General features: G+C 34.7%; 1 protein-coding gene across 1 annotated transcript in view; it reads left to right on the top strand.

Annotated features, from left to right (window-relative positions):
- Positions 1–24,819, top strand: part of LOC150107565 (PITH domain-containing protein CG6153) — a 109,173-nt gene that overhangs the window by 7,692 nt on the left and 76,662 nt on the right. Inside the window, exon 2 of the mRNA XM_090391388.1 lies at positions 9,871–9,914. Within this exon, the coding sequence (XP_090247514.1) occupies positions 9,871–9,914 (44 nt within the window). The remainder of the gene's footprint in view (positions 1–9,870; positions 9,915–24,819) is intronic.

Genomic DNA, 24,819 nt, shown 5'->3' with positions numbered 1-24,819 from the left:
TGAAAAAATTTTTTCTTGGCTGTTTACACTATTGTTAGAGTGCCCAGTTCTTTCTTTAATTAGATTTAATATGTGAAATTTATCAAGTATCCTGATAAAGGATTAAACTAAATATATAATTTATAGTCTAACAAAGTGGAAAAAAACTTCCAAAAGATGAAAATAATCCATCTTTTCTCCCTCCTATTAAAAGGATTAAGCAAATTTTATTTCTAAAAGCATTAAAGGGAAAGAAAATGAAATCAAACCTGAAAAATGGACAAAAGCCAAAGTTTAGCAGAAAAACAAAGTATCTGTTCTATTTGGTGCTATTAGCAGTTATTTTGAATATTACTGAACTATCGCTTTTTTTTTTTTTTTTTTTTAGCAGTGTGCAATTGGCTGTTTACACTATTGTTAGAGCCCAGTTCTTTCTTTAATTAGATTTAATACTTGAAATTTATCAGTATCCTGCTGAATACCTTCTCAAAAAAAAAAAAAAAAAAAAAAAAAAAAAAAAAAAAAAAAAAGCGATAGTTCAGTAATATTCAAAATAACTGCTAATAGCACCAAATAGAACAGATACTTTGTTTTTCTGCTAAACTTTGGCTTTTGTCCATTTTTCAGAATTGATTTTATTTTCTTTCTCTTTACTGCTTTTAGAAATAAAATTTGCTTAATAATTTTTAACAGGAGGGAGAAAAGATGGATTATTTTCATCTGTTGGAAGTTTTTTCCCACTTTGTTAGACTATAAATTATATATTTAGTTTAATCCTTTATCCAAGTGTAAGCAAACAAAGCTTGCGCCTGAAGTATCTTCAGGACTGGGACAACTCGTGGCAAAGGTGGACTGAGTTCTGATCACTTTCCTTAGTATCCCATAATGCAAAGCACATCTTGCAGACATGTATAATGCTATGCATTATGGGAAGGGTCATTACCCAGACCAGTTTCGACCTTTGAGATCTCTTCACTGGGAGCCAGACCCAGAGGTGATACCAAGGTTGAAGCAATGCAGAAGTCATATTTCCATATGCCAGTTGCCAAAAGGTATCACACCTTATTAGTAAATTACTCTGGATTAGAGAAAGATGCTGGAAGTTTTTTCCCCACTTGGTTAGACTATATCTTATATATTTAATTTAATCCTTTATCCATGTTAATTTTAATTCTTTATCCAGGACTTGGGCAACTGGTGGCAAAGGTGGACTGAGTTCTGATCACTTTCCTTAGTATCCCATAATGCAAAGCACATCTTGCAGATATGTATAATGCTATGCATTATGGGAAGGGTCACTACCCAGACCGGTTTCGACCTTTGAGGTCTCTTCAGTGGGAGCCAGACCCAGAGGTGATACCAAGGTTGAAGCAATGCAGAAGTCATATTCCATATGCCAGTTGCCAAAAGGTGTCACACCTTATTAGTAAATTACTCTGGATTAGAGAAAGACGTTGGAAGTTTTTTTCCACTTGGCTATAAATTATATATTTAATTTAATCCTTCATCCATGTGTAAGCAAAAATAAATTAAATTTAAGGAAAAATAAATTTCATATGAAAACATTTTATGACATCTTCAGTGCAAACATATAACATTTGTATTGTTATGAGGCATGAGTGGAATTGAAAACAAATGTTACAAATGCTTTCTTTTTTACTTCTCTGAGGGTCATACAGTATCGTAATGTTAATTTCCTAACATTATCATACCATTAGGAAACCAAGAAACAATTTAAATGTAGCCAATAAGCAAACAAGTTTGAGCCTGAACTATTTTCAGGTGCAAACTTGTTTGCTTACACTTGGATAAAGGATTAAACCAAAGGGCAGCATGGCTTTGTGATGGGTAGGTCATACATTATTAATCTGTTAACTTTTTATCATAGGGTGACAGCTGCATTGGATAAAGGGAATGGCTACATGATAATGCTGCTGGATTTTGCAAAGGTTTTTGACAGGATACCACATGGAACTCTATTACACAAACTGCAACAAATGGAGATGGATATGAAATTGGTGATATAGATAACAGGGATGGTTGTTGTTGGAAGTTTTTCCACTTGGTTATACTATAAATTAAACATACCAAGAAAATAATTTCTTGGTATGTTTCCATTTGTTGCAATTTGTGTAATAGAGTTCCATGTGGTATCCTGGCAAAAACCTTTGCAAAATCCAGCACTGTTATCATGTAGCCATTCCCTTTATCCAATGCAGCTGTTACCCTATGATAAAAAGTTAATAGATTAATAATGTTTGACCTACCCATCACAAAGTCATGCTGCCCTCTCATAGAGTATCATATTGAGATACTGATTGGTCTAAAATTTGCTACCACTGCTTAGATCCTCCTTTATGCAAAAGAATCATTTTGCCCTCCTTCTGCTGGGACTTTGCCATAGTGCCTGCGTTTACGTCTTACTATATTTTGTTATCTGATTATGGATGTTTGATTTTGCTGAAATATTAGTGTTAAATTAAATTAATATATTAGTATACGTTGTAATTTCCTTAATAAATACTGTTATGAATAGCCAATGTATAAGCCTTACCAGTGGTACCAAATGCCACCCATTCTAAAGATATATAATTTCATAATCGCTGAATCAATTTCAAAAGGTTTCAGGTGCCAAACATCATTTGTCTACTTATAAATTAATGAATCATTATTTCTTATATATACCATGTTTGCCGATGTATAAGACAAACCCCGTTTTTTGTACACATTTTTTTAGGAAAAAAAACTTTATCACTGAATATTATAATCAATTTACAGTACAGTATTTCAAATATAAAGTAAAAAGTAGGTCTACTTTCAACAAATACCTAATCTAACTAGGAAAGAGTCCTATCTTTTAACCTTCTTCATCAAAACTCAGAAATTCATCTCCAGAGCTAAATGAAGAGACTTGAAACCTCTTCTAAATCAGAATCTGAGTCCTCATACAACAAATTGTCCTGTGTACCATCCAGTGCATTACTGGATGGTACACTTCTTAAATGATTTAACAACTGTCTCATTTTTTGGAGCATCCCATGAAGCTTTGACCCACTCACAAACTTGCTGGTAATTAATTTACGGAATTAACAACGCATATAAAGTAAATTAATTAAAGATAACTTTAATGAATCACTTCTATATTTCGACAATGTCACATTGTCATCTTCAGGAACATAAAGATATGGTATGTGCACTACAGGAACTAACAAAGCAAATGAGGAAGAAATTAAGACACTAATTTTGTTCCTAAAGTCCTAATGCTGCCCTCTTGCGGGCTAATTTGGTAGTCTTGGCCGTTGGGCTGAAGTTCTCATAATGAAAGTCTCCCAAATTTGGGGCAGTTTCATGCACCCAAATTTGTTGAGGTTAGGAACGTTTTTTAGAGCTGCTGAAGATTCTTTGAATAATCTTTCGTATTTAAACTTGCTGCGATGGATTATTTTTGTCTTCTTCCAACGAATTTTATGGTGGGTATCTAAGGCATGGTCTGCCAGCCCAGAGCGGCTGTACTGGTGAAACCGGATGTAGTCTTGGTGTTCTGAAATCCTGATATTTGTTGTTCTGCCTGTTTGGCCAAAGTAGGACAATTTGCAGCTGCAAGGGACCTGGTATACACCAGGTAGGTCTAGGGGAAGTGGTTGGTCTTTGGTAGAGCGGATAAGGGATGCCAACTTTTTATATGGTCTGTAACAGGAAGTAAGGTCATATTTCTTGAGGATATTAGTTATTTTTTCAGAGGTGCCCTGGATGTAGGGGATAGTGATAGACTTGGTGTAGTCTTTATTGTTGAGGGGGGGAGGGGGTTGTGGTTTTCAGGTTTTAGTATTTTTTGGATTTTTTTGGGGTTATAGCCATTGGCTAAGAAAGTGTTGAGGATGTGGTTTAGTTCCATAGTCGGGGCCTTGTCATCTGAGCAGATTAATTTTGCCCTGTTATATAGTGTTTTTATCACCCCATATTGTTGTGAGGGGGGGTGGTGGGATTGCTGGTGAATGTATCTGCCAGTGTGGGTGGGTTTTCTGTAAACAGAGAAAACCAAAGATCCATCAAGCTGGCGGGTGATTAAAGTGTCTAGGAAGGGGAGGGTGTTGTTTTCCTCTTTTTCTAAGGTGAACTGGACTCTGGGATGTTGGTTGTTTAAGTGTGTTAGGAAGGAGTGGAGTGAGTCTGAGCCATGTGGCCAAATAGCAAACACATCATCCACATAACGAAGCCAAATAGTGGGTTTTTGTGGGGCGGAGTTTAAGGCTTTTTCTTCAAATGTCTCCATAAAGAAATTGGCCAAGGGTGGGGAAAGTGGTGAACCCATGGCTGTCCCCTCTATCTGTTTGTAGAACTTTCCTTGCCAAACGAAATAGCCTGAGTTCATTGTGAACTGAAATAGGGCTGAGATATCGGGAGTAAACTTGGCTTGGATGAGCTCAAGGGTTTCTTTGAGTGGGACATTAGTGAATAGGGAGGAGACGTCAAAACTGACCATTATGTCAGTGTGTTGGAGTGTGAGGTTTTCTATACTGGCTTTAAAGTGGGCCGAGTTTTTTTATGTGTGATGGTGTGTTGCCAGTGTAGTGTGTGAGCATTTTGGCTAAATGTTTGGCTAATTTATATGTGGGGGAATCAATGCCATCCACTATGGGACGTAATGGCACATTTTGTTTATGTATTTTTGGGAGTCCATATAATCGGGGGGGGGGGTCTAGAGTTAAGGTTTAAGCTTGTTGGTGACTTCCACAGGCCAAGAAGTGACTTTCTTAAGGGGTCTGTGGATAGTTCTAATCTGAGAGCTGGTAGGATTATATTCAATGGGGAGGTAAGTAGTACGGTCTCGTATTAAGGAATTTAGCTTACCTTTGTAGTCTTTTAAGTCTTACCACTAGAATCACAAACTTGCGAAATGCTAGGCATCTTCCCTCTTCCTGATGGCATGACCTCAAAATCTGAAGACTGCATCCAGCTGTTCTACTTCTCCTACATAAATCCCTTAAATGGTTTATTAATACAGACATCCAAAAGTTGAAGCTGACTAGTTAGACCTCCTGGAATTACAGCTGAGTTTTTAACATCTTCTGTTCTGTGAGAACGAAACTGATTCCATACTAACAGGGCAGGCTTCTTCAACAGTCTTACAGGGTGCCTAGACCAAATTTTATCTATCCATAACTTTATTCCTCCTCCATCCATCCAGCCTTTTGCATGAACATGTACAAACAGCTCCTTTAAACAGTTTTTTCTTTGGGTAGCATCTTCCTTTTAAAAATCAATAGTGGTGGCAATTTTATCCCATCAGCACAGCAGGATAAAACAACCGAGTTATGAGTTTTTCGTGCCCAGAAGTTTTAACAGTAACACTTTTTTGTGCCCTTGGAATCTACAGTTTTGTTTGAGGGCACATCAAAAGTCAGCGGAACCTTGTCCATGTTTCCTATTTGCACAAGTTCAAAATTTTCTTGTTTCCTTGCGTTAATGACGAATCGATGAAATTCAATTTGTAGACACTGAAAGTCCCGCTTTTCTGTGGTCTAAAATCCAAGTATTCAGTTCTGTCTCAAATTCTGGCCATTTTGTAGTTCCACTTCGTAGATTATGTTTATTGTGAGTTGCTTTTTTTAGATCCTCTTCCTGATTCCGTCAAGTTCTTATAATTTTCTCAGTTGGGGGGGGGGGGTAGTACGAAATGCCTCTCTACAGTGCTGTTTCCATTTTCTTTAGCATACACAATCACATATAGCTTGTATGCAATATTGTAGCAATGCTGACGTTTTTCAGCTATAATTTGCCAAGAAATTTAGAGAAAATTTAACGACAGAAATTTATCACTGTTCACAACAATTGCGACAACAATTGGAAAGTTTAAACAAACAGGAACACAACTGTGATTGTCTATGACAGTGCATGGGCATCCACTGAGCTCTGTGTAACTGGAATGTTCTCACACACCGCAAGGAAGCAAAAAAGAAATCGCTTAACTCGGAACAGAGAAAATTTCCAGAAATAAAAGTAATAAAAAAACTGAATATCGGCGTATAAGACATACCCTGTTTTTCAGACCTATTTTCGAAGGAAAAAAGTGCGTCTTATGCACTGGCAAATATGGTATATATTTTTTAATAACTAATGGCTTGTATTTATATATGTAATTTCTGGTTAAGCTTACATTTACATCAAATAAATCAGAGCCAGAGTGCCGAATCTGGTTATTATGATAAATAGCTTAGCTTTTTCCTTTCTTATCGTTGTTACCATTAATTTCAATTATAAATGACTATACAACAAGCATAATAAATTCATTGATTTATAAATGTTTTGTGTGTGTGTGTGCATATTTATGCTTATAAAATGACTCTCTTGATATTTTATTGCATATACTAATTACTGTTGTAAATCAGACAGAAATGACAACAAACCTAAGTATAGTATTTAGTATACTATTATATAACTTTTCTTAGTTGTGGGGTGCTTAAGGGTCAAAGCTGTATAACTGGGAAGAGACCTCCACATAGACATTTTAAGAAATGTGGAAAACTGACCAAAGCTTCTGATTTAATATCCAGTTCCCAAATTCTTGTGGTGCACCCTGTTGGGTATCCACCATACTTAACAAAATAGGATGGGCCGGCAATTTGTGGTTTAGCTGACTAAATTGTATTCTTATTGGTTTAAACCATAATGCAAAATGATGTCACAACATGACAGAATTTCACGCTTGCTGGGGTGTTGCCCAGTTAAACAAGGTCTCATTATTTTTGTCACTGAACCAGGGCAAACAGTGCAAAGTCAGCTACTGGAGCAAATCCCAGAACATATTCCAACTGAACATCAGCAGAGTTCAAGATTGGTACTATCAGTGTAAGAAGCATCAATGGAAAAGAAATGGACCTAACAGAAGAATTGGATAAGTACCAGATCGACATAATGTGTGACTGTAACAAAGTAGACAAAAACAGGTGAAATCTTTCTTAGCAATAAATATAAAATGTTATATTCAAGCAATAATAGTCAGGAAAAAGGAGTAGCAGCTATAGTATTCAACATTATGAATGGCAGACAGTATCAAGTAGAGTGATATGAACAAATATTAGAATGGGGAACTGGACAGCTACCCTTATTCGGTCTCACAGAAGGTTCTACTAAGGAAGAAATGAAGGAATTTTTCAAGGTATTTGAGAAGGCAACTGACATAACAAGAAAGGAAAAATTTGGTCCTTGTTGGAGATCTACACAGCAGAATAGGAAATGATTACCAGACAAATGTTTTGGGAACATTTGGAGAAAAAGAGCAAAGTTAATAATGGTAAGTACCTGCTATATTTTTGCTCAGGACATGGACTAGTTATTACTAACACCATGTTTCAACTTAAATGTACACATTCACATGGATAGAAGATGCAAGGAATAAGAAAAATCTCGTGTCCTGAACCAGTGGGAATGTTTTCCCACTGGTTCAGGACATGAGTATACAGAGGATCACTATTTAGTTTTGAGCAGGGTAGAATTGAATTTTATATTGATAAGAAGAGTATGCAAGAAAGTTTTAAAATGAATCAAAGTTGAGCAGCTTTCAGAGGTGATTTGCAGACTCAAATACGCCAACATTATTCAAGAAAAAAATGAAAGAGGTTGAACACAAGAGCCAAACCCTAAAGAAAATGTTGATCAGTTCAGCCAGAGTGTGTGTGTGTGTGTGGTGAGATTATTTGTAAGGATAGAAAAATCCTCTGTGGCAAATTCAAGAAGTTAAAGATGCAGAAAGGGAAAAAAAAGAAAGCATAGAAAGTTCCTGGCAAGTAAGTTACCTTTGTGCTCTTAGAGAATACAGAAAAAATGTAAGAAAGTGAAGTATTGTGTAAAACTAGCTAAGCAAAAGTCGTGGGAAGATTTTGGTAAGAACTTAGAAAATAAATATCAGGAAAGTGACAAAATATTCTGGAGGCTTATTCAATAGCCTCCAGAATATTTTGGAGGCTTTTTCTTATCATTTCTCAAGTATACTTGCATAAATTTTACCAGGAACACTCAAGTAGGTGGTGTTTCCCTACTTGAGTATTCCTAGTAAGATTTATGCACTTTAAGACAAATAGTTGAGAAAATCTTGGAAATATAAAAAGGATTTGTATTTAAGTGTTATTGATCTGGAAAAGACATATGACAAGGTGCCAATTGGAAAGCTCTTCAAAGTGCTACAGTTATATGGTGTAAATGGGACATTATCTCAAGCAATACATAGTCTCTATTTAAGTCAGCAGTTAGAATTGAAGGAAGTACAGAAAGATGGTTTGATGTAAAATCAGGTGTACATTAACACATTAGATAATAACAGTGGAGATAACTCCACTGTTATTATCTATATGGATCATTATGAAGGAAAGTATAAATAGTATTAAATCTGATATCAAAATTTGGCAATGTTAATATCATCTGCTTACTTTATGCAGATGATATTATACTTCTAAATAAATCCAGTACAAGTCTGCAAAATTCCCTGACTAAATAAAATAGCTGTTGTAATAAATTTGATTATGAAAATCAGCAATAAAAAGACAAAAAAAAAAAAAAAATCAACTATAACACCTTTTATTCCTGTATAGGGAGTAGGCAAGGTTACTTTAGTCTTATATAACTTTTGGAAACTGGGGGGGAGGGGGGTGCAGTTCATTCTCCACTGGTAGCCGATCAAAGATAGCTGGCCAAAGACTATCACTAATTATACATGGCATCGGTGATGGGAGATGACTGACAAGTGTTGCCATCTCGTGGTCCTTAATTCTAACACTATGTTTACTGTCTGAAAATAGTGTGGATTCTAAGGTCAATTTTCTTGATTTTATGGGATGAAAAAACCCAAGTTTTTTCATCCCAGAAAAGCCTGCTTGCCTGTGCCAGAGATTGACTAACTTGGGAAGCCAGCGACTAGAATCGAACTTACAATGGTCTCTCTCTTTGGCTGATTTAGGAAGGCATGTTCCATCTCCACTGAGCTCCACAGGTGAATTTAAAAGACAAAGACATTGAAAATAGACAGAAACCTTGAAACCATCAACTGTATCCTAAATAGTGAACCTATAGAACAAGTAAAAAATTTCAGCTATTTAGGTACAATTTTTAATGAAGATGGCAAATTAAATATGGAAATAAACAACAGAATTAGTAAATCTGGTATGGTAGGTTAGAAAGTTATCTGAATAAATCTATATAAAATAAGAAAGAATTTAGTCAAAATACTAAATTAGCTGTATACAAGATAGCGTTCAAACCATTTTAACTTATGGATTTGAGAGCCGGGTTAGAAATAAAACACTTGATCAGACTAGAGACCCCAGATTTAACAGTTCTGAGAAAGATTGGGGAGTGAATAGATGGCATCAGTGGTATTATCATATTAAAAATTAGGATATTAGAAAAAAATTGCCATCATTAGCATTCAGGAATGTGTTAGCAGAACTAATCTCAGGTGGTTTGGTAACTTAAACAGAATAGAGAGGAAAGAATCACAAAACAAGTGTTCTTTGCCAGTTTGGCAGGAAAAAGACCCAGTGGAAGACTAAGATGTAGGTTGATTGATAAAGTAAAATGTGCCTTAGTAGACAGAAATATAATATCTGATAATGTTGGAGTCTTGACAGATAACAGCTTAATTTTGGGGAAAATTGCTGATTGGAAGTTAGTAATGATGTAACTTTTCCATGTAACCCCCTGAGAGTGCATATCAGGAATTGGAAGCTGATTATTGTTATTTGTTTTGCATAAAAATATCTTGTACAATATTATTATTATTTAAGAAATAATCACAATAACATATCTTAATATCTGTTTATAAAAAAGATAGTAACTTTTTTGTTAAATTAATGATATGTGTATTTATTTAATCCATGTTATTTTTATAATTTATAGTATGTAGAAAGTGATACAGATGAAGAACTTCTGTTCAATATTCCGTAAGTGTTGAGTTCTTCACATCAGAAATATTTGAGAATTGGTATGTAATGTTCTTAATAAAATATGAGAGATTTGTGTACTTTTTATCTGCAGATGTATGTAACTTTTCATTTCCAGTCAGATTTTTTTAGATGGATTGGATATGCACTTCAGAGCATCTCAGTTTTATCTCATTTGTAAATGTCATCGAATTACATACATGACTTGCAAATGACAGCTTTGATTAAAAATCTGTCCAACATGGTAAAACGTACAATTTACTCAGTGCTTAAAAAAAGAGCCTCTGTAGCTCAGTCAGTCAATTCCCGTCCATGATGTGAGGAACCTTTATCTTGTCTCTTTTGACTAAATTGCCAAAATGGGCCAGCGACCTGTTCCGTCAATGCTAACAGGTATGCCAACATGCTACAGAACTTTGTGGTTCCACAACTGCAGCAAAAAGGATGTCTCGATTCAACCATCTTCATGCAGGATGGTGCACCACCCCACATCGGACTTCAGGAACAGCGTGTTTTGCGACACCATTTCTCTGACAGAAGAATCATTAGTCATGCATTTCCCATGCCATGGCCACCGAGATCGCCTGATCTCAATCCTTGTGACTTTTGGCTGTGGGGAATTCTTAAAAGCATTGTGTATCAAGGACATGTACCCGATATTCCAACTTTGAAAGATCGAATAACGTTACATGTGAGACAAATCAATTCCGATATGTTGAGCCACTGTGGAAAATGTCGTGCACCGTATGCAGTTCCTGGAACATCAGAATGGTGGTCATATTGAACCTCATTTGTAATTAACAATAAACGTCATGAAATTGATGTGTGCTGTCTCTCATTTGCCATTTAGTTATTCATTAGTCATATCTACTAAAATTAATTTGGCAGCACTAAAATTTCCCATGTTGGTGACTTTTGGTGCTTTTTTTTTTTTCCATTAAATTGAATCCCCATGTTCCACTCTGTATGTCTACCGAATATTGGTGTGTTTCATCCAATATGTTACTCGCTAGAGGGCTCTGAACACTTAACGTTATTTTATAATCACCCGGTACATACTTAATCCCACATTACCCACATTAGGAGGGCTCAACTCATCCTAAGGAGGGGGATCCCATATGAAATAAAAACAGTGCTTAAAAAAACACCATATTCAGCATTCATTATGAATTGCAACTTTGTGATATTTATACAATGAACAGACAGAATATTGCAAAATAGTGTTAGTTATTTAATGAACAAAGGCAGTCAGTCTAACTGGTAGGTATCAGTGCAACTACATGCATCATTTATTTAAAATCAAAACAATTAAAATTTCGAAACATTCTTCTCAGATTTCTTTTAGAACACTGTCAGTGATAATGATAAATTAGTACTTAATAAAATTGGCACCCATCAGGCATCAAAAATGCATTACAGAAATACCATTCCTGGGATATTCTCACATGTTGCAAGAAACTGGTCTCCTCCAACCTATGAGGAATGAAATCCAGTAGTGTATCTAGGAGGAGTGGTCCACCCTGGGTTGCACTGTTCACGTGAGACACAATTTTATTTTTTGGCGATTCTTTTATTTATGTTAACTTAGTAATTTTTATTACTAAATTAATAATTAGTTTTTTACAACTATACTTACAACTGAAATAAATAGTGTTTTAATTTATTTCCCTATATTTCATTTTGACTTTTTGTAGTATTTTTGGTAGTAGTTTTGTAGCATTATTGAGAGGGGGTGGTAAACTCCGGAACCCTCCGAGCAGCAAAAGTTCTAGCTGTGCCACTGATGAGACCAGTTTATCTCTCACGTTGTAATGGAAAATGGCATGGATCTGAGAGATTTTGTCCCTGTTATTGATGGATTCACCATGAATAACAGTGTAAAAATTGCAATGCAGTGAAAAACAGTGTAAAAATTGCATTCTGAGATTTAAAAAAAAAAAAAATTAACATATTGAATTCCTAACTCAAGGAGTTCTCTTGCATGATAATGTGCTACTATGTAGCAGACTGAATGTAGAAAGAACTGACGAAAACTCACGTGGGAAGTTTTTGGGTATGCTGTTCACAGTTCCTTAGTTCTCATTAATTTTTACCTTTTTTTTTTAATGGCACACTGAAACAATCACTTAAAGAATAGTACTTTGCAAGCAGTGATGAGATTGGATTCAGTGGTGTAGTTTTTTTTGGACAGAATATTTTGTGTATGGTTCATTGGTAAAACAATTTTAAAAGCTTATCACAATAGATCAGTTACAAAATTGTTAATCATTTCAATCCACTTTTTGAAATAAGTAACTGAAGCATTTTGAAGGCATTTTGTTTTAGTGATCATTTAATGATCACGAAAGCAAACGCATTCATAATTGAATGAGAATAAGAAATTTCAAGCAATATTCAAATATTCTCTGCCCTCTGGGTACACTCAAAGGTGACCAATTGTTTTGTTGATTTATGTGCAGGATGACACTTTCCAAAATAATTGACAGTTTTTTTACATCTAAATTTATTTAAATTAGGAATATTCTGTAGTGTGTAAGTTGATTCCCTGTATAACCTTTCATTTTTGAAGCAGTTTTTTAGGTAATAGTTTTTCTCCAACTATCTTCATAAAGGATATTTGGTGAGCAGGGTCTGCTAGTTCACTTTTTTAATATTGATTCATAATTATTTAATTTTAATGTTCTGTTCATTTAGTTATAGATCAGCATTTAGTTACAGTTACAGAAATAAACTACTTGCCATCTAAATTTACTCGAAACTGATTCTCCCTTAATTCTGCAAAGTTGAACAGTTTCTGCAATATAATATAATTTGTAAACAATTAACAAATTATACAGCTGTTGATTAATATTATTGCTATTATATATTATATATGCACAAAACAATTCACTGATAGCACTTGCTATTATTTTCTTGACAGTCACTTGAATGATATTAATCAATGATCACCAGTATAATTAGCTGAACTAATAATCATTCCCAACATATTTAACATTACCAGTTGCATATTAATCATCAGCTTACTGCTGTTTATAACAGCTATCATTATAATTTAAATAACATATTCAGCAGTAAATGGTGATTATCATCATTAAATTCCTGATATTTACTCTAAAGGATAATGTTCAGGATAATATGATAGCACTACGCAATAAGTTTTTATTATTACTAACTTGTTGACAGTTTTCCTCCCGATTGACCTGTTATTGTCATACCTTATGTTTTAGTCTTCTGGCACCTTAACTGCATAAGTCCATGCATTCAAATATTCTGTGCCCTCTTGGTCAGCCTCTGGATCTTTACCTTGCAGTCCTTGTATCGAACAGTGTTTTATTCAAGGGTAGGAAAAATACCCAAAGGAAGAACCGTTGAGTAAACGTAATTCTCTGCTCATCAATTTTGGAATGATAATGTCAAATTCCTTCCCGATATTGTAATTTTTCATATGATTCTGTCACTGATGCTATCTATTGAAAATTTGATAAATGATTTTCTCGCAACTCTAATACCTGTGATCTCTCTCTCTCACGTCTTTGATTAACCTCTTATTTCTAACCTAATTCTCAGATCCATAACTTAAAATTGGTTTGAACACTGTTTTTATACTGATAGTTGAGTGTTTTGGCTAATTTTTCTGATATTTCATATAAATTTATTCAGTTTACTCCTTACTATATGCCAATTTTGCCTATTCTGTTGTCTATTTCCATATTTAAAAAACTTTGCCTAAATAGCTGAAATGTTTTACTTGCTTTACAGGTTCTCCATTCAGGATGCAGCTGATGTTCCTATCCTTTTCTTTTTTTACTGCTGATTTTTATGCCAAATTTGTTAAGTTTGTTCAATTTGGGCCTTAGGGAATCCTGTAGACTTGTACTGGATTTATGACTATAGCATCATCTGCATAAAGTAAAGAACTGAGATACATCTCCAAGTTTGATATCAGGTTAATGCTGCTTTCCTTCATAATGCATATAAGATGATAAATAATCCATATAGATAATTATTTCTCATCTTATTAATAATGGGAATTAGTATGCATTATTATCTTACACCTGATTTTACATCAAACCAATCTGAAGGTGAGTTAGCTGGCCTCATACAGAAGTGGCAGGGTTTTTCATCTTGCAAAACAGGCAAACCAGCTAGAAGAACACATGCAGTTTACAGACATAATACACATCTCATACTAATCTCTTAGACATAGTTCCTTTGGCCAAAATTCCAAAACAAGAGTAACAATGACATCAAACTTAAGTTCGAGACCATGTATTGCTCTAAGGTTATTCCATTTACACGTGTTATTGGTCATTATCTATCACTGTATTATAATTAGCTGCACTTTAAAACTTACCATAATCAGTAGTAGTTAATGATTTACAATACCAACAACACATTGAACTGTATGTATATACTTATATTAACTATACTTAGTCATTATCATTATCAACAGCATTAATTTCTAATTGCATATTAATCATTAACTGCAGTCAACTTTCATTATAAAAATCCACTACTCATTCACAATAGTTGTTGTTTGTTATGTTCCATCGAGCTGTTTTCTACTCATGGTGACTCCATGAACATACATTCTCCATTCAGATCCTGGCCATATCTTTCAGAATTTCCAAGTGCATTCCAGTTGCTTCTTTAACTCCATCCACCCATCTAATTCTTGGTCTTCCTCTTCTCCTGCTTCCATCAACTTTAGCAAGCATCATCATCTTCTCCAGACTGTCATTTGCTCACATAATATGTCCGAAGTATGACAATTTTTGCTTGATGATCATAGCTTCGAGTGAGCAATCTAGCTTTATTCTGTCTATCACTGATTTATTGGTTTGCTTTTCAGTCCATGGTATTCTTAGTAAGCGTCTCCAAACGCATAATTCAAATGCATCTATCTTCCTTCTTTCACAGGGTCCAACTTTCATATCCATACAGTACCAGGGAATACCATTGCTTTCACAATTCTGATTTTTGTTACAAGGCTAATATCTTTTATCTTTAAAGATCTTGCTTAAATTTGTTATTGCTTTCTTTCCGAGTAATAATCTTTTTACTTCTTTAGTACAGTAACCGGTTACATGAAAATTCATCGAAAAGGCAATTCACCGAACATTTTAAATTTTCGATAATGTTTTCATAAAAGTAATCCATTTAGAACAAAAACTGAACCATGCAGGTGGCTTCTTGTACTGGCAACTTCTACTAATTCTGCTAAGTCAGAGAGATTTTGTAAAACAGTACATAATTTGGGCATGTTATTTCTTTGTTGCCCCGAATATAGCTGAACTGAAAACTGGAACGGTTCGACATTTTTTTTGTAAAAGTTTCAAATAGCAAATCTGAGTAAAATTCATCCCATAATAATTGCTGTATTGAAGTCGCATATTGCTACTAGCAACAATAATAATAATGGAGCCTGCATAGTTCAGTCGGTATAAACAAAGCCGTCTAGTTAGAAAGACCTGGGTAGTAGGAATCTCATTTACGACACGCATAATTTTTATCAGTCTTATTCAGCTAAAGTTAAGTTAGCAGGCATAATACGGAGATGGCTGGGCTTCTCCTCCCAGAAACAGGCAAATCAGTCCCATGAACAGACATGAAACAGTTATCGGACAAGAAAGACTATCAGAAACCATATTGTTCTATAATTATTCTCTATTAAAGTAGCATTGCTTTCTCACTCTGTGCGGTTCAGTTTTTGTTCTAAATAGATCAGTTTTCTCATAACATTTTCGAAAAATTGTTCATTCGATGAATTGCCTTTTTGATGAATTGTCTTTCGATGGATTGCCTTTTCGATGAACTCTCTGGATACCCAATAACCATCTTGATCAATTTGGGATCTGAGGAGCACAAAATTGTTAACTGCTTCCGTTTTCTCCCCATCTACTTCAAAATCATTAAGTTCACATGTTGCCATAACTTTTATCTTTTTGAGGTTAAGTTTAAGACCATATTTAGTCTTTAACTTTCATAATAAGTTCCTCCAGATCTTCTTTGCATTCTGCTAGCAAGGTGGTATCATCTGCATACCTCAAATTATTAATATTTTTTCACCAATTTTAATTCCAACTGAAGACTCCTCCAGCCCTGCCATTCTTAAAATGTATTCGCTGTACGAGTTAAACAGGTACAGAGATAAAATACATCCGTGTTGCACCCCTTTACCAATTGTGAAATACTCAGTTTCTCCAAGATCTGTTCAGACAGTAGCTTCTTGTTCATAATAAAGATTCCTCAGAAGGATAATGAAATGCTCTGGTACTCCCATTGTTCTTAACACATTCCACAGTTTCACATGATCTACAGAGTCAAAAGCCTTGCTATAGTCAAGGAAACAAAGGTAGACATTCTTGTGATATTCCTGTGCTCTTTCTATTATCCATCTCACATTGGGGATTTGAACTCTTGTTCCTCTGCGTTTTTGAAATCCTGCCTGTTCATCTGGCATTTCCCTCTTCATGAATGGTTCCAGTCTTTTCTGAATGATCTTAAGTAAGACTTTACTTGCATGAGAAATCACAGTAGTAGTGTACTATAATTTGACCATCCTCTTGTGGATGGATTCTCCATAAAAAAATTAAATAAATAAAAATTGGGGTGTTTAAGGGTCAAAGGTCAGAGTAGACCTCCACATAGCCTTTAAAGGAATGCGCAATACCAACCAGGGGTTCTGACCTAATGTCCAGCCCCTCATCTTCTCGTGGTGTACCCTGTTATATATTTACCTGGATACTGAACGAACGAGGATGGGCTGGCAATTTGGGATTTATCCAACCAAATTGTATTCTTATTGGCTTAAACCACATGACAAAATTTCATGCTGGCTGGGGCATTGCCCAGTTAAACAAGGCCCCCATTGTTTTTGCCAAGGAACCATGGCAAGCAGCGAAAAGTCAGCTACTGGAACAAATCCTGAAACACATCCCAACTCAACATCACCAGAGTTCAAGTACTATCAACATAAGAAGCTTGAATGGCAAAGAAATGGAACTAGCAGAAGAAGAATTGGATAAGTATCAGATAGACATAGTAGGGGTGACTGAAACAAGAAATACAAACTGGTAAGATCTTTCTAAGCAATAAATACAAAATGTTATATTCAGGCAATAACAATCAGGGAACAGAAGGAATAGCTATAGTAATCAACACTAAATATGAGGCTAATCTTCTTGAATGTCAGGCCATATCAAGTAAAGTGATGTGGGCAAATATCAGAATGGGGGAACTATACAATGAGACTTATTTCTGCCTATGGTCTCGTAGAAGATTCTGCTAAGGTAGAAGTGGGGGAATTTTTTTAAGCTTTAGAAAAAGCAACTGACACAGTGAAAGAGGAAAAGTTGGTCCTTGTTGGAGATCTAAATAGCAGAGTAGGAAATGATTGTCAGACATACAGAAATATTTGAGGAAAATTTGGAGAAAAGAGCAAAGCTCATAATAATGGGAAATACCTATTGGATTTCTGCTCAGGACATGGACTGGTTATTACTAACACAACATTCCAACATAAAGATGTGCACAAATTCATATGGAGAGAAGAGGCAAGGAATAAGAAAAGTCTCATTGACTATGGTTATTGATAGTGATGTTTTCTCACTTGTGCAGGACACTAGAGTATGCAGAGAATTTGAAATTGGAAGTGATCACTATTTAGTCTTGAGCAGGATAAAATTGAATTTCATATCGAAAAGAAGAACATGTAAGAAAGTTTTAAAGCGAATAAAAGTTGATCAGCTCTCAGATGTGTACTGAAGACTGAAATATACAAACATTATTCAAGAAAAATGAAAGAGTTTGAGAACAGGAACCAAACCTTAGAGATTCAGTGGCAAGCCCTGAAGAAAACATTGATTCAGCCAGAGAGGCATGTGGTGAGGTTGTCTGCAAGAATAGAAAAATCATAACTCCATGGTGGACAAAGGAAGTTAAGGCATATCGAAAGTTCCTGGCAAATAAATCATCTTGTGTTCTTATAGAATACAGAGATAAATGTAAGAAATCTAAACACCGTAAAACTAGCTAAACAAAAGTCATGGGAAGATTTTGCTAAGAACGTTGAAAATAAATATCAGCAAAATATTCTGGAAGTTGTTGAGCAATCTCAGAAATGGAGGAAAGAGTGCTGTAAAAGGAATTAGAGATGAAAATGTGACTTTTCATGTCACTTTTATCATCTTTGGAGAAAGAGATATCCTTGATGTATGGAGTAATTACTTTGAAAAATTGCCAAATGAAACAAGCACAGTGGTAAAAAATGCTCAACAGGTGCAATCAGGATATGTATTTGATGGCTTTTTCTACTTGAAGTAGAAAAAACCATCAAAAGCATGAAATGTGGAAAGTCAGTGGGAGTAGATGATATTCAAACAGAAATGCTTAAGTGTGGAGGTATAAAAGTCTTGCAGTGGCTGCACTGCATTTCAGAAAGCCTGGACAGAGGGACGAATTCCAGTTGAGTGGAGTAGAGATCTCATAGTATCCATATATAAAAAGGAAAATGAAACTGATGTGAGAATTACAGAGGTTATTAGAGATTATTTCCCTTCTGAGTATTCCTAGTAGGATTTATGCAAGTATACTTGAGAAATGGTTGAGAAGGATTGTGGAAGGGAAGCTTGGTGAAGAACAAGCTGGATTCAGATCAAAGAGAGGCTGCAAAGATCAGATTTTCACTTAACGACAAATAGTTGAGAAATGCGATTCTCAACATGGGGATATAATAAAGATCTATATTTAAGTTTTGTAGACCTGCAAAAGGTATATAACAAGGTGCTAAGAGAAAAGCTATTCCAAATGCTACAGTTGTGTAGGTGTCAATGGGACATAGTTTTTATTTGATTTGTAAGTCATTTGATAGTCTCTTGTATTTGCATTTGCTATTCTGAAGTAAGGTGATGTTTTTCTATTTGCATACTTTGGGGATGGATATCTGGCATATTGTTTATAATTCCTAAGTGGATGATTGCACTATTCATAGTCATTGAAGTTGAAGATTTTGATGTTGACTGTCAACATCGAAATCTTCAACTTTTTAACAGCTAACATCGGAATCGTCAAGCACAAAGACCACCCTAGCATGACCATGGCCACTCAGGACTTGCAGTCCAAACTTTAGGTACTAACCATTAGATATCCATCTGATAAAAGGCCCCCCCCCCATACTTCACTGAAACAAATTCAAATGTGAGAGACTGTTCCTAGAACATGTCTCTGCTTTATGAACGATTCCAGCCTCAACAGATTTGAATGAACGATCATCATCAAATTCCTGTTATATATCTTCAACAGATGTATAGGATAAATACTATGATATTACTACATAAAAAGTTTACATTATTACTAATTTCCTATCAACAGATTTCTCCCTCCAAATTAGTTTATTATCTGTAAGGACTACATATTGTTAGATTATATATTTCAGTCTTCTAATGCACTTCTAACTGCATCACTTCACCTAAATCTTGGTTTTCTGCTGAGTCTTTTTCCTGCCATCTTTACATTAACACCTGATTTGCCACCTTTTCCATTCCCATTCTGTTAAGTGACCATACCACCTGAGATTAGCTCTGTGCACACTCCTGAATGTTAAGAATGTCAAATTTCTTCCTAATATCTTCATTTTTAATACGATTCTCTCATTGATGCCATCTATTCACTGATTTTTCTCAGAACTCTTATATATCTGCAGTCTCCAGTTTTGGATCAACTGCTTGATTTCTTACCCACCTCTCAGATCCATAAGTTAAAATTGGTTTCAAGACTGTCTTTTATAGTTTAGTGTTTTGGTAATTTCTCTCTTATTCCATATAAATTTATTCATTTGACCCCTCACCATACCATCTTTGCCTATTCTGTTGTCTCTTTCCATATTCAATTTGCCATCATTCACTAAAAATTGTGCCTAAATAACTGAAATATTTGACTTCTTCTATAGGTTCTCTATTAAGAACGTAGCTGGTTTTCAATGTTTCTGCATTCCTATCTATTTTCATAGTCTTTGTCTTTTTATTTCTAATTTTCATGCCAAATTTGTTACAACACTTATTTAATTTAGTTAAGGATCTTGAAGACTTGTACTGGATATATTTGAGTATCCCATCATCTGCATAAAGTATAGAACTGAGGTTAATATCTGCAGTTTTGATATTAGTGTTAATGTCACTTATGTTCATAAGTGACATTAACACTAATGTCATACATATGATGAACAACACTGAAGAACATGTGCATCCATGACCCTTACATCTGATTTTATATTAAACTGTCTTCCTATATTTCAGTCTAACTGCTTATTTACAACTTAAATATAGACTATTTTTTGCTCTGTATAACATCGTGTTTATTACCATATCATTATTATGTTCCAAAACCTGCATGGAGTCTGAAGACTTATCACAGACAACCATACAATATATGTTTTATCTCGTGAATTGATAATTAAATGAATGAATTGATTGACAAAGCACTTGAAATACATTCTGGTAACCCATTCTGCTCATTCATACTTCTCCAAGCAAAAAAAAAACAAAAAAAAAAAAAAAATCCAGTCCTCACATCTTTGCTAACCACACTTATTAATTTCCAGGCATGGTCCTTTGTTCAAGCTGAAAAATTTCCTCTTCATCATTTCTCTAAATATGTCCTCTTTTATATCCATCGCCAAGTTTTACATCCTGGTCACTGCATTGAGATTCTCTCCCCCCACTTCCTCATCTAAAAAGAAATCCAGATGATCTGACCTGAGCATAGGTAGAAGTATCAAAGACTTATAAAGAGGGGAATGATAATTATCTTATATCTGCTTGTTAGTGTGTTATTCAATAACCAAGTAATCCTGTGCGCTATCTACCTTGGTCACATATGCAGTATGCTTTTTGAACATAAATCTAACAATATCCCAAGATCTAGGGGGGGGGGGTGTTGTGGATAAGAAATTTACGTTCATAGGGCATAAACTCTATCCACCAATTTTCCCCATCCCAACACTAGGAAATTTATGACTGAGTGTTGGGATGGAGTATGGTTCCATCAGTGTGGTATACAGCATACAATCTTTTCATCTCAAACTGAATAGCATTATGCTTTTCTACATTAAACTGGTTAGTTATCTTCATACTGACAGCCTATTTAAATGTAGAGAATTTTCATTTTGAAAACTCTCTACATTATTTAACTATTAAGCTACCCAATTTTTGCATCATCTGTGAACAACTGAATATTTCCCTGCAAATTAAACAGCAATTGTCCAAGCACAGATCCTTTCAGTATACCACTAATCACCTAATTTTCCTGACTTCTGCTCCTCCATATAATATGCTTTGATACCTGTCTATCAGCCATCTTTGTATCTATATTACCAGCTTCTTATCATCTCCATTTGCTCCATTTAATGTAGGAGAATTCCATGTGGTCTTCTGTCAGATGCCTTTGCAAAATCTAGCAGTATCATATAGTTTATTATCCAACTCAGTGGACACTTTATTTTTCAATAAATTACTAAGTCATAACTTAGTAATAGAAACTTTGAATGTAGGGATATGAACAAGAAACTTCATTCTCAGAGGAAACATGCAAAACAAGTAAAACATTTCAGCTGTTTCCCTTTCCTTCATGATGTATTTCAGCTGTTTGCACAGTTTTTGAGAAAATGCCAAATTAAATAGATAATAGAATAAGTTAAAAATGATGGTCAGGAACTAGGGTGAAATATTAGAGAAAATAATCAAAACACTAAAAGGGCAGTATACAAGAATCTTCAAACCAATTTCAAGCTATTAATCAGAGAAATTACGAGAAATAAAACAAATAAGCAAAGACTAATGACTACATCTTTGAGTAATCTGAGATAAATTATGACATTAATAGATGGCATCACTAGCAGAATCATTTTAAGAATTGAAGATATCAGAAAGGAACATTGCTGCTTTAGTATTTAGAAGAATGCTAGATACTTGTTCACCCAAACAGAATGAAAGAAGAAAGGTTAGCAAAACAGGTATGTAATGACAGGGGGTAAAAAGATCCAAAAGAAGATCAAGATCGCACTCGATTGATGTAGTTAGTAGCCCTTTAGAAGACCAAAATGTAAGACCTGATGAATGAGGAATAACAATGTGGTCTATAACATCGCTGCTAATACCTTTTCCAGTCACTTTAAAGCAGTTGTTTTTTGCAAAGCTTCCTGTTAAGGCTTAGCATTGTCAAATACATAAACCACATGTTTCAACCCTCTAGCCATTTCATTTAATTCTTACAAATCTTCAGAATTGGCACTGCCGTCTGAATAATCATTGCTATCAAACTCCATATCACTTTTATCTGGTACATATTCACTGCCACTATTACTCATAACTTCATAACTTTTTTTTATAATATTTTACTCAAATAAATTTAAAATAAAGCAAAATAAAATTTGGCTACTTATTTCAAGCCACCAATGGTGGCTTGAAATTGTGGGGGTACTGCAACTTTCGAAATATACATAAATGCTGTAACTATAGTGTATATGTTTGGATAAAATATCAAAATTATGGTAAAAATTTTAAAAAAAAATTAAACATGAAAAAATATTGTTTATTATCGATAAAATTATACAGTTTAGTACAATTCAAAATTACTTAAAAATTATTATAACAAATGTTATGTCTTTAACTGTAATGTCCGAATAGTTAAAAAGACGGAGCAAACACAATAAGCACTACGAACACTATACTACTGGCGCAAATTGCATATAAACAACAGCAGAACTGCACGACGGACAGTGCCGCATTATGCTAATAGCGCGCATCTCTCTATGACATGCATATGCTTGCCCGCGTAGTAATATGAGACTATGGAAAACACAGTGTCACTAGCGTCCTTCCCTCCTAAGTGCTACAAGATGGATTGTTATTGTTTTTTTTTACAAAATAAAAGAATTGTATAGGATTGTTGATAAAATTAAATATTACTATAAATAAATTAATAAATATATTTATATATCAAGAGAAATTGGGGGTGCTGCAGTTTGCAGTGCCTATGAATGAGCCAGCCCTGTGTTAGACTACCTTTGGTCAACTCCTTGGTAGTAACTGACACACACTTCTTATTATTTGAATAACATGTAAAAGTTTATTAATTAAAGATACCAAGCAATTTTATAAACTTGGTTTTAATCCCTTTTTCCCAAGTAAGCAAAAAACGAAGTAAGTCAAGTTTGCGCCTGAAGTATTATGGTCTGAGACAACTCGTGGTAAAGGTGGAATAAGTTCTGATCACTTTGCTTAGCATCTCCCATAATGCAAAGTACATCTCCTTGCAGACATGCATATGATGCTATGCATTAAAGGAAGGACCACTACCCAGACCTGTTTCGACCTTTACTGAGGTCTCATCAGTGGGATCCAGACCCTGAAATGCAAAGGTTGAAGTAATGCAGAACTTATAAATGTTACCTATACAAGTTGCCACAAGGTGCTTCGACCTTATTAAATAAAAATCTCAGGATGGGAGAAAGATGTAGGAAGTTTTTTACCTTGGGTATACTATACATTAAAGATACCAAGCAATTTTATAAACTTAGTTTTAATCCTTTTTTCCCAAGTAAGTCAAGTTTGCGCCTGAAGTATTATCAGGTCTCTTGGTAAAGGTGGAATAAGCTCTGATCACTTTCCTTAGTATCTTCCATAATGCAAAACACATCTCCTTGACCAGAACTTTAATTTGTTTTGACTTTTACATTCAGGTCCTCTTCAGGAATATACATAGGTGTATGCACCTGAAGAGGACCTTAATGTAAAAGTCAAAACAAATTAAAGCTCTGATCAAGGAGATGTGTTTTGCATTATGGGAGATATGCACACACACTACACTACTGCCATACTGTTCTAAGCTACATCTGTAAAACTAAATAACCCATCTTATCCTGACCACTGTTGGTAGAAAATAAACAAACAATAAAATAAAAATAAATAAATTCAAATAAATATATCAAAATTAAAATTAAATTGTGCACAGATTTGGTCACTGGATTTTCATGGCAATGAGGATATTAAAAAGGGTCCAGAGAAGATTCCCAAAGGTGGTTACTGGTCTTTGGAATGTGGAGTACGAGAACAAATTGAATGTAAATTGCAATGCCTTGTGAATAGGAGGAGGAGGGGATATGATTGAGACATATGCTAGTCAGTGGTTGTTATCAGGTTGACATAGAGTAAGGATAAGTTTCTTTGCATGGAGTGGTTGAGTGGAATGCATTTCTTGAGTGTTGTGAATGCAGACATTGAACCAGTTTAAGGCATGGTTGAATGAGCATTGTATGCAATAGCGTGCATCTTCCATGGTGAGTCTCTGACTCCATGAAGGTCATACCATTCTAAGCTTAATCCTGATAACTCAAATGTTGGCATTATATTAATAGTGCCAACACTATTAACATCTTGCCAATAGGCAAGATGTTAATAATAATAAATTAATAAAATTAATTCCATCAGCGAATCCTAAAATTCCCATTTTTGACATCTGGCTATTAAATCGTACATTCAGTCTTGATAATTTATATTACTATTTAGCCTACTCTTAAACTTATCTTTTTTTTTACTGAAGAGTTATTTCTACTTTCAAGGCAATTATTGGCTGATGTGATTTTTATTATTTTTGTTTGTAGAGATCCGGTTTAACTGTTGTTTGGTACTCTAGACAGTTTGATGATGTGCATTGTTGTCATGGTTGTATATACAAGGGTGGTCTGAAAAGTTCTCGGCCTAACAATGAAAAAACAAATTTATAATTTCAAAATTATTTTTATTTTTCAACATAATCTTTCTTAAGACTAATACATTTATACCAGCAATGCTCCAGTGCCATTATCCCCTCCCTGTAGTTGTTCTCAGTAAGATCTGCAAAATACCCC

This window comes from Typopeltis vanoorti, chromosome 4 (genome assembly GCF_054136105.1).
Source record: "Typopeltis vanoorti isolate ZY-2024b chromosome 4, IOZ_Tvanoo_1.0, whole genome shotgun sequence".
In the NCBI taxonomy this organism is placed as follows: domain Eukaryota; kingdom Metazoa; phylum Arthropoda; class Arachnida; order Uropygi; family Thelyphonidae; genus Typopeltis; species Typopeltis vanoorti.
The sequence above is the reverse complement of the archived record's forward strand: the minus strand, read 5'-3'. Positions and strand labels throughout refer to the sequence as shown.